The sequence below is a fragment of the Humulus lupulus genome, chromosome X (assembly GCF_963169125.1).
Source record: "Humulus lupulus chromosome X, drHumLupu1.1, whole genome shotgun sequence".
NCBI lineage: Eukaryota > Viridiplantae > Streptophyta > Magnoliopsida > Rosales > Cannabaceae > Humulus > Humulus lupulus.
This window is the reverse complement of record NC_084802.1, coordinates 123,904,501-123,915,828: the sequence shown is the minus strand read 5'-3', so window position 1 is coordinate 123,915,828 and position 11,328 is coordinate 123,904,501. Positions and strand designations below refer to the sequence as shown.

The 11,328-nt window shown below is 43.4% G+C and overlaps 1 protein-coding gene across 1 annotated transcript; it reads left to right on the top strand.

The window, feature by feature from the left end:
• The first annotated feature begins 9,191 nt into the window (after positions 1-9,191).
• Positions 9,192-10,108, top strand: LOC133806224 (uncharacterized). The gene is made up of 2 exons (XM_062244350.1): positions 9,192-9,509; positions 9,581-10,108. Exons 1-2 carry the CDS (start codon positions 9,225-9,227, stop codon positions 10,106-10,108), a joined length of 813 nt encoding a protein of 270 aa, XP_062100334.1. The 5' UTR covers positions 9,192-9,224.
• Positions 10,109-11,328: the final 1,220 nt, after the last annotated feature.

The following is an 11,328-nucleotide window of genomic DNA, read 5'->3' as shown; positions in this document are numbered from 1 at the left end:
TTTATTGGAAATGGTTAGATGCATGCTTAGTTACTCAACTCTACCAACTTCATTCTGGGGACATGCAATTGAAACCGCGAATGACATTCTCAATGTCGTGCCGTCAAAATCAATCCCCAAAACACCTTTAGAATGCTGGAATGGTCGTGAACCTAGTTTACACCATTATAGAATCTGGGGGTGTCCCGCTCACGTCCTGAGGAAAAAGGAGAGAAAGCTAGAACCGCGAACTGAAGTTTGGAGAGCTAATCCAAACATTTACAAGTTGTTCTCAGTACAAAATGGTCATTAATGTTTCAAATTTACAACCCCGCCGACCTAAGCGGCAAAAATAGGGTAAACCCCCTAGTTCCTCTAAGAACACCTTGGCCGTGGTGGTCAAGCGGCCACATATGTACACATCACCACCTAAGCTCTCCACTCAAGGCTGGGTGAGCTTTTCTTTCCCTTTACCTGCACCACATAGCACCCATGAGCCAAGGCCCAGCAAGAAAAGCATAATAAAACATGATATAATATCAACAATGATCATAATAATCATTCAGGACCTTCAGTCCAAACAAATAGGTGACAGTCGCAACAATCACAAAAGTGGGTACAGCCCCCTAAAGCCATGTGATGATAGGGTCACTCGGGCTTAAATGATTAGTGAACTTTTCACAAGTTTGAACAGGATAGGTGTATGGTGAATAGTCACCAACATAACCTCCTCATGACCATAGAGTCATAACCCTGGAACAGCGTTCCCTAGCCATGTGACAAACAGTCACCGGGGCCATATGCCCTGGCTCTGAATAACTGGTCTTAGACCAGACAAGCGCTTATAAGTTCATCGACCTTAGGGTCGGTCTAGCGGTAATACTCCATATAAGTCATTCAGCGCTGATATCGATTAGATCTAATCTTCATTTGGCTCGACGTTCATGACGCTATGCCATTTCTGACTCTTAGGTCAACGTCCCTGACTAATCAGTACATATACAAATATTCAACATTCGCTAGCATTTAATAGGCAACCCATGTCCACATTTATCAATCAACATGCCTCAATAATAGTCACGCATGTCCTATATACACAGGGTGCAGTTTTCTTACCTCTTGTTCGAGCGAGAATTAATAATAAGAGCGACCCTTGAGAACGATCAACCTTTTGGTCCTTTAGCGATTACCTGGTCATAACCAATTACGAGATTCCATCAATAAAATGAATAATAAAGGGTTCCCAAACCCCAACCTAGCCGAGACATCAAACACTACTAAACCGGGTAGTAGGATCGACCCCGAGGCCTAAGACTTGCATCCCCGAGCCAAAAAGCCATTTCTGGCCAAAAAGCCACTAAGGGCCGCGGCCCTCCTTGGCCATGCCGCGGCCTGCCCCTCAAACAGAGGCGCCTAACTTCAGCATCCTTCAAGGGCCGCGGCCCTCCCTGGTCATGCCGCGGCCCAACCTCCAGTTCAGCCAAAACCCCTGTTTTTCTTCCCTTGCGATTTCTCTTGGAACCAACCTTTCAAACCAAGCTTAAACACCACTCAAACCTCCAATACAACCCCTAAAGTTGATCTATATCACTCTCTTAGCAAAACCCACGATAAAACCCAATCAAAACTTCCATCAATTCCAACAATCCACCACAAAAACACAAGCTGAAAACTAACACCAAAACAGAACATACCAGTAAACTAATGGCCGGAAACCTACCTCAAACTCAGGTTTGTGATGCTATTCAAAGGTGGAACACTCTCCCAAACTCCCAAGGTCTACTTACCAAGCTTGAATCCTCAACAAGATCACCAAAAATCACAAAGAAAATGGAAGAAGGAGAAGGTACGGGAAGCTCAAGAACTTGCTCTGTTTTTCTCATCAACTTACTGCTGAACTCAGTTTATATCTATCCTAGGGGTAAAAAGACCATTATACCCCTAGGTCATTTAAGGGTTTCTAAAGGCTCCTAAGGGAAATATGTCCTTTCCAACCTATCTCGTTAATCATAATTAACGCTCTCCAATTCCCGCTATCCCCCATAACTCCAAGCACCAATAATTCATATCCCGTTACCCTCTAATACCCGGTAACGCACTAATCACTAAAATCACCCCGAGACTCAACCCGAGCCTCGAACTTAAACCTGTTATGACCAGACCGCTAACTAGTAATCCAGGATCGTGTCATGCCGAATGGCTCAAACAAACCCACATTATAATGTGGTCTCAACACATATCATTGACATGTAAACAAATATACAATTATACCCTCAACGGGCCAAATTACCGTCACACCCCTGTAACTAAACATGTGGACCCACATGCATGCATTTAACATCATATTATAATATAATTCACATATACATGCATATTATCATTTAATGGCTTAATTAAACAAGTATGTCCCTCCTGGCCTACTAATCCCGCCATTAAACCACATCGGAGAAATCAGGGCATTACAGAAAGTGTTTACTTCTACAAATGCTACTTTTTTGGAAAAATGATTATGTCCAAAACTTTAAACCTCGCAGCAAAGTAGTTTTAGAGGAGATGGTTAAAGAATTGACTCCAACCAATGTTCCATCGTCATCAATGTGAGTTGATGATGAAATTCCCACTCTTCACGTCCAACCGACGCAAGTCAATTTAAATGAAGAAAGTACCATTGTTCCTGAGCAAACAGTCACGGAGCCTCGTCATAGTGGGAGGGTTTCTAGGAACCCAGTTCACTATGGTTTGGATCGTGAAACCAATATGGTTGTTGGTGACACTGGTGATGATGATCTGTTGTCTTTCAAACAGGCAATGGCTAGCCTTGAAAAGGAAATATGGCTCGAAGCCATGAAACAGGAAATGGAGTCCATGTACTCAAATTCCGTATGGGATCTTGTGGAAGCACCTAGTGACTTTAGGGCCATTGGGTGCAAGTGGATCTACAAGAAGAAATGAGGTGTTGATGGAAATATCGAGACTTATAAAGCTCGATTAGTGGCAAAGGGTTATACCCAAAGAGAAGGCGTGGACTATGAGGAAACTTTTAGTCCGGTAGCCATGCTCAAATCCATTCGCATCCTCCTATCCATAGCAGCCGCTCTCGACTATGAGATCTGGCAAATGGACGTGAAGACAACTTTTCTTAATGGAAAGCTTGACGAAGTCATTTATATGGATCAGCCAGAAGGATTTAAAGTATCTGGACAAGAAGGAAAAGTTTGTAAGTTAAATAGGTCCATCTATGGACTTAAGCAAGCTTCTCGTTCCTGGAATCTTAGGTTTGATGAAATAATCAAAACCTATGGCTTTGAACAAAATATTGATGAGCCATGTGTTAACCAACTGAAGGCAAATCAAATAGTGGTATTCCTGGTTCTTTATGTAGATGCACTACACCAAAAATCCCTTTTTGCAACACATAAGTATAACAATATTGCAAAAGTATTATAATAGATAAAAATAAAGGTGACATACTATAATACCTAAAATGAATAGCTGAAAATAGTAAAAAATAAGCGGCAAATGAATTATTGTTTCCCAAAACAAAATATCTCAAATGAAACCCTATCTCTTTCTTTTCCCCGTTCCCTCTCCCTCTCTCTCTCTCTCCTGCTCGAAACATCAGCAGCTGTGGGGGCTTCAACTACGACGGCGAGGGGCTATACGAGGCTTCAACAACGGTGGAGGTCGACAGGGCTGACAGAGGCTCAACAGGACTACTGGAGGCTCGACGACGCAGACTCAGTGACTCGTTGGTGCAGGTAAATATCTATATCTCTCGTTTGGTTTTATAGTTGACGTCGACTGGGTTACGTGGGCTGGAGATGGTGGTGCGACGAGGTGCCATTGGTGTTCAGTTCCTAATTTATGTATTTTTTTTATTATTGTAAAGCAATGTATTTATTTCTTTTTGTTTAAATGGTTCTCGTATCTTGCTATGTGCAGTCAACTTCAATATTGTTAATTTCGAGTTTGATCAATCGTGTCATTTCAGGGGAGAAAGGAGCTGGGAAGAGCAGAAAGCCTCTCCACTACAAAGGGAGTTCATTCCATAGAATTATTGCCAGCTTTATGATTCAGGGAGGCGATGTTACTCTTGGCGATGGATGAGGTGGAGAATCGATTTATGGTGCTAAATTTACAGATGAAAACTTCAAACTAAAACACATTGGACTAGGGAAGTTAAAAAGGCCTTCTCCTTGACCCATTTCTTCTTTTATTCTAAAATGGTGATTGTTCAAAAGATAACCCAAAACCCTAGTGTTGACTGTGAATTTAGCCAACGACGTGAGAACGTCAACTACGACAACCTTCAAGAGAATTATAAACGACAACAGACAGTTTTTTATGAACGAAAGTAAATAACACGAGGTTTTTATAGTGGTTCAGCCCCGATGATCGGTAATAGCCTAATCCACTTAGAGATTTTATTACTGTATTCGCACTCAAGATCAGATGAACCGTCTCAACTGAGTTTCTTCAGTGTGAGATATTCCAGAATACAAAAATGGGTTTTTCTCAAGAACAACACACTTTCTCTCTCTAGAATACAGATTCACTCTCGATTTTTGCAAAAGTCCTTTTACGATCCTCCCAAGTCCCTATTTATAGACCTGGGTTCTCAACTGATATCCCCTTTTGATAGGGATATTCTATTATTTACCTAATATTTATATTACAAAATAAACATTCAAAATATAACTGATCCCTAATTTCGAGTGAGGATTGAGTGATTCCCGGATGCTTGGACCAATTCTCACTGAAGTAGTTTCGGGCAGTTTGACGTAGCTTCTCATGCATGTTGACTATTCTTCAAGCTTTACGTAGGTCAAAGGTGGCATACGCATGGCTCTCCTTGGACCAAAGGTCAACTACACTCGAGGTATACTCCTCCATTGTGTCCGATCGGACACAATGGTTGTCTTCTTTGGCTTAAGGTGGTTCAAACCACCTTATTTGACTCCTTCAATCAAGGTCCAATATGACCTTACACTTTGCTCCTCGGACCAAGATGGTCCGAGCCATCTTCTTCCTAGCATATCCTCGGACCAACATGGTCCAAGCGCTCCTGCAGGCGTCTTGCGCGATCGGGGGAGGTCATGTGCGATCGGGGGAGGTTTTGTGCGATCGGGCATAATGCCCCTTTACTTGGACTTAAATGGTCCAAGCTTCCTTTGTTTAACCAAGGTCCGATCGGACCTTGGTCCTCTCTCTTCGGACCTAGGTGGTCTGAGCCACCACCTCTCCTTGGATCAAAATGGTCCAAGGTACCCACAAGACCACGTTCGATCGGGCACACATCCTTCTCCTTGGGCCAACAAGGTTCGAACCTCTTCGCTCAACCAAATGCTCGATCGGGCATTAGGCTTTTCTCCTCGGACCAAGGTGGTCCGAGCCACCATCTACTTCTCCTTGGACCCGAATGGTCCAAGGTACCTCCTATGTGTATGCTCGATCGGTCATAGTCATCCCTTTGGACCAAAATGGACCAAAGTATCCACACGCATCATGTCCGATCGGACACCACCATTTCTACTCCTCACTTCATTCAAGCCCAAGTTCACTTCTTCCACATCATACCCGATCGGCCACTATGTGGCTTTCCCCTTGAGTAAAACTTGAGCCTTATTCTTTTTGAACTTATTCGAGCCAAGCTTAACAAGAGGTCTCCTAAGCTTAGGTCCGATCGGACCTACTGTTTTTATATCTTGAACCAAAATTCATACCTCCCCTTCACTTTCTTGGTCTTGGCACCAATTTAATTATATGGGTCTTTAAACTGAGGTCTGAACCAAGCAACCCCCAGTCTAAATACTCTCTTCGATTGGGCGTATTTGGCTTGACTCTCTGTCCCATTCCTTAACTAATGTATTAGGCCATTACTAAGCCAGATCACCCTACTAACTCATGCCACGTGTCCATTTCACCGCCACGTCATTCTTTTGAAATTTTTGGGATAACATTTGCCCCCCAAGTTTATTATATGATTTATTCACGTAATAAACTTTTTCTCCAGCTGACGCCATTATGAAAAATAATAACTGTTCATCTTCATGCAGCAGACCCACGATCACTGCAAAAATCCACCCATGATCGTGGAGAGAAAAATAGTCCCAGAATATCAAATGTCCAAAAGTAAATGAAAAACCTACTTTTTTCCCTTCAAATATCCCCACTTTACACTCTCTTCTTCACACATACAAAAAATTATTCTAAAAACCCTTCATCTTCTCCCTTGGCCGAAACCTTCTCAAGGACTCCCTCCTCTTGCCGACTTCACAATCTTCAAGGGGAGCTCTTCATCTTCAAGCATCCTCCAAGCAAAATCAAAGCTCTCCAACCTTGGGTAAGTCTTCTTCTCCATGCCTCTTAGATTGCTACATTTTCTTTTCTAAAAAAAAAAAATGCCATGGCCGAATATGCTTGTGCCTTAGATGTTCTTGAAGTTCTTGAATATGTCTTGTTCAATGTGTTTGCTTGTTGTCTTGATGAGGTTTGTGGGATGGGTAACCCGAATTTTCCCTTAAGCTTTTAGGAATTTCAAGACATTTTTGGTATTTTGACATAAACATGAATATGGGTTTTGAGGGTTTTGATAGTGTAATGGGTTTTTAAGAACATGAAGAAAACCTTTCATTTATATGTTTTGATCTTGTTTTTTTGTTTATGTAAATGATGGAATGTGTTTGAGACTAGGGATTTTTAGGGCTTTGTCTATTTGGTTCGGATTCAGGGTAGGCAAAGTATGCCTTTAGGGGCCATTTTTTACATAGTTTTTTGCCCAGAAATTCTGGGCATACGCGTCTCTTAAGGCGTGCAAGTTCCATCTGGTTCGATCGGACCTTATGTCCGACCGGAGCCCACGCCAAAACACCCTAGCCAACGATGCCTCCTTAAGTTGTGGTTAAGTCATTAGGTTCGATCGGAGCTCTTGTCCAAGGCTGGAAGTGGTTGCCTTTCTCTTCATACCCGATCGGATATTCGAAAAATTTCAGACAAATGTGTGGTCCGATCGGACCACACTTTCCTTGGCTTTTAAGTGCCCGAACTCTTGACAGCAAATTTCGAACCTCCCTAGACACCCATGCCCGATCGGTCCTGAATTGTTGCAGCTGCTGGCTAGGAGTTTTCGGAGGCACGAGGCACACGTCTGATCGGACCTCGACATCTTCTCCTCGGGCGTGCTATGTCCGATCGGACGTCTTGGGGACTTCGCGTGAGGCTCGAGCGGTGGCGAGGCAGGACGTCTCCTGGCAAGAATTTGTCCGATCGGACCAAGTGCATTTTGCTCTGGGCTCGCGTGGATGCACGGTTCCTCGACCCATGGGCTCTGAACACCTCTTTTGGTCATGAGTACCCATCCTATCTTGGCATTCGATCGAATGCTAAGTTGTCCCTTAGAATAATCATACGGTCCTATCGGACCACATTCCTTAGACCTTGGCTTCTTTTCCTTTCAAATGTATAACCAACCTTTGTATGTTAACTACACACACAAGGAACTTAGTCTTATAGGAAAACCCCAAAAATGCCTCCTTCTATAAGCTTTAACAAGTTCAATACTTTAAGTACTTTTTAGGCACCTTTGAGCATTAAAATTATTTTTTCATATGCGTTATATTTTTATAACGTAGACAAAATTTTCCAAGTATAACAATAACTCTTATTTTTGATGAATTTTTTCTGTATGGTTACTCACCTCCCCATTTTTTATTCATTTTTGTAGATGAATTGCTCTGACTATAGGGGAGGTGACAACCATACCGACTCCGAATCATCCGCCCCGCAAACAATTGAGACTCCCTTGAATAGCGATTCCTCACCAGGCTCGTCTATCAGTTACACTCCAGAGGATCGTCTTCACCGCTTCAAACAGATCCTCCCTCGCTCAGCCTTATAACTTCTCCACGAGGAACAGTTTCTTCGACAAGCCTCTGAGTCGACGATGAGGGTGAAGCAATCTAACAGGCTCCCTCAGGAACACGACCCGCAGGTTGCCCGCAGAGCAGTACAGAAGGTGGTACAGCGCAATCAAACCCGCACTACCACAGCCTCAAGAAAGCCTTCTCTAAAATTTGCTACCGCGATTCAGGATTTGGCTGTCCAGAAGCCACGTGATGAGGGAGAAGAAGAACCCTCCTGGTTCGTTGCCGAAACCTCAAAACTTACTCCCGCGCTATTCCAGAAACACATTGAAGCTTTAGGCTTGAGCGGGGCAAACGTGACGTGTCCAGGCTCGCACCAAAGAGCTAATAGGCCCGGTGGAAGGTACTGTGCCTGGTCCAGGCACCATGTGCATGCTGGAGCAACACTCCCGCTGCACATCTATTTCCGGTCTGTAGCAGACTACTTCAACGTCTCCCCATTTCAGATCACACCGAACGGGATCCAGGCACTCTCTGCGCTGTACATCCTTTACTTTCTGAATGGTTGGGACGAGCCTACCCCTCATGAGGTGCATTACCTGTTTGATCTTCGGACCATTCCTTCCCACAACAACTCAGGCTTCTTCCACTTCTATCACAGGCACAGGGGGATTACATATCTCAACGGCATCTCCCACAAATCAAACGCCGGGAAGTATCATAAGGAATACTTCCTCACATTGGATATTGAGGCCAACAACTTGGCTTTTTCGCGCTCGGGTCCATTTGAGCGACCATTGCCTACTGAAGAGATGTTTAGGCGGGCCAAAAAGTTGGCTAACATGAGTCTTAAGGAGAAGGATGTAAAAAGGTTGGTCACGCTGGACCTTCTCCAGATGGTAGGTCTGGTGCCATGTGACTAGGATTTGGCGGTGGACAGTACTACCGGGGAGAACGACACTCCTGATCAGTCTACTGGGGGCCTGGAGCCAGTGACTGGTCGGCCCTCTCCTAGGCCTTCTCCGCTTTCTCACAGATCTGGCGACCTAGTCATTAGAGAGCCTGATCCCCAGCGTAGATCTACTATTCCCGCTCAACCTGGGAAAGGAAAAGCTATCCAGGTTGAAGGGGAACTTAGCTCATCCTCGGATGACGAGGATGAGTTCCTTAATCAGATCTTCAACGCAGGTAACACATGCCTAGTGAAAATAGGAATATTTTTGATAATTGGTAATTAGAGAGTATCACAATTGTAGCATACACTTGTACATGTTTCATTATGTTTATTTCTCTAACAATCTTGTTTTTTTATCCTTGGCAGATTCAGACATGTTCAGAAATTGCGTTGCTTCAAAGAGGAAAACTGGTGATGGAAGTGGCTCTATGCCTCCACAGAAGATTCAGAAGGTAGTACCGCCAAGTCAAGGGAGGCAACCTGGGGGACCGACTACACTTCCGCCATTGACCCCCTCTTCCCTTCCTCCTTCTGCGAGCCTAACTCCTACTCACCAGGGTAGTTCGAGTGAGCTTTTTCGTGCTGTTAGCGACCTGGGCAAGGGGCTTCTTGAGGATATTGGCCGTGATGCATCGACACTTCAAAGCCTAGACTCCTACCCCCGACTTAGTGTCGAAGTTGTCTTGAAGAGAGGACTCACTCAATTGATGAAGGTAAGCATTTTTCCTTGAGATACTTTGTTATTAGTATTTTTACTTGTATTAACCTTTTGTCTTCCACGCAGTCACTTGTCACCATTGGTCATGCTCAGCTTCGAGCCGTAGACTACAAGGAGTTGATCAAGGTGCAGGACGATCAACTGGTGGAGGCCAGGTCCAAGCTGGAGCAAGCAGAGAGAACTATAGCTGAACGGGACGAGTCTCTCAAAAAGCAGGCTCAAAACAATGCTTCCTTGACAACTCAATTGGAGAAGCAATCCCTTGATATTAAAGAGTTAGTTCGAGACAATGAGAGGTTGATTAGCGAGAACGAAGAGCTGAAGCAAGAAAAAGAGCTTGACTTGATTCGCTTTGAGGAGGCCAGTTTTGACTGCTTCTATAAGGTCTGGAAGCTGAACAAGCCTCTTAATCTTGATTGTTTCCCCAAGGAGGCCCAGGCAGAGGATCTTGCCAGATGTGAAGCAAGAGCCGCTGAAGAAGCTGCCAACCCTCCTGCACTCGCCCCAACCTGCTCTGCTATATCATTTCGAGCGAGAGGAGCAGCTGATGCAGAGGAGGGAGTCGATCAACCCTCTAGAGGAGCTCGCCTGTGACTCCCTCTCATAGTTCATCACAGTCTACTTTACTTTGTATTTTGTTGCTCGAACTAGTGAGCTATTTTGACATTTAGCACTTTACTCTTTCCTTGCTGACAATTTCAAACTTTTAAGTTTTTATTGTGCATAGCAAAGTTTTTAGATGCCTTTAGTTTCACATGAGAATTTAGTTTTTTAACTTAGAAATTTTTACCATTCCATAAGTTCACACCAAATATACTTCCTCATGCTCTTATTACTCTAACTTTTTATGAGCGCAAATGTCTTATTACACGAATATCAGTTTTTAACTTAGAATTTGAAAAATTCTAAGTTACTTAAGCTTTGTAAAACAAGTTAGCTTAACGGCTATTTTAGACTTCTAAACTTACAAGTCAGCCCAAAAACAAACATATTTGCTCGTGCTCTTATTGCCTGTGTTGAAATACATACCAGTATACCCTATGTGCCCCCCAAGTGATTGAGGGTGGATAAATCCTTGATCACTTACTACTTGATCGAATTTGTTCGAGTAGTTACTACTCGTGAAACACATGAAATATACGAACATATATCAGTAGTTGACCACTTCATAAATATTATCTAAACGTTGGTCCTCCATATATGATACCGACCAGTTGAACACTGTCCAGTATATATTTACACTTAGTTTTTAAAAGACCTGTTTTGTTTAAATCATCATGACAGTTGAACACTGCCCAGCAAAAATAATCAACACATATGCAAAGTTTGTAGCAAGGTACGACCACAATGCGTGTGGTCTCTTTTATTACTCGTAATAATAAATGACAAAACGTGTCTAACAACGAGTTCCAAACAAAATAACATTGTTCAAAATAATGCGACTGGGTAGCAAATAACCAGTTCACAAACAAAAACTTAAATAACAAGTTAAGCACTTGATACAAAGCTACTACTCTGCAAGTAGTATTTATTGATAATATTTTCTCAAGTGCTCGCCATTCCAGTAGTTTCTGATCAGCTCCCCATTCAATCGAGCAAGCTTGTAAGTGCCGGGCGGTAAGACTTGTTCAATTTGATATGGTCCTTCCCAGTTCGGTCCTAGCACACCAGCTGCTGGGTCTCTAACAAACACCTTCCTTAGGACTAAATCTCCGACCTGGAACTTTCGATCTCGCACTCTGGAATTGAAGTAGCATGCCACTTTTTGCTGATGAGCTGCTACTCTGAGGCTTGCCTCCTCTCTTCTCTCTTCG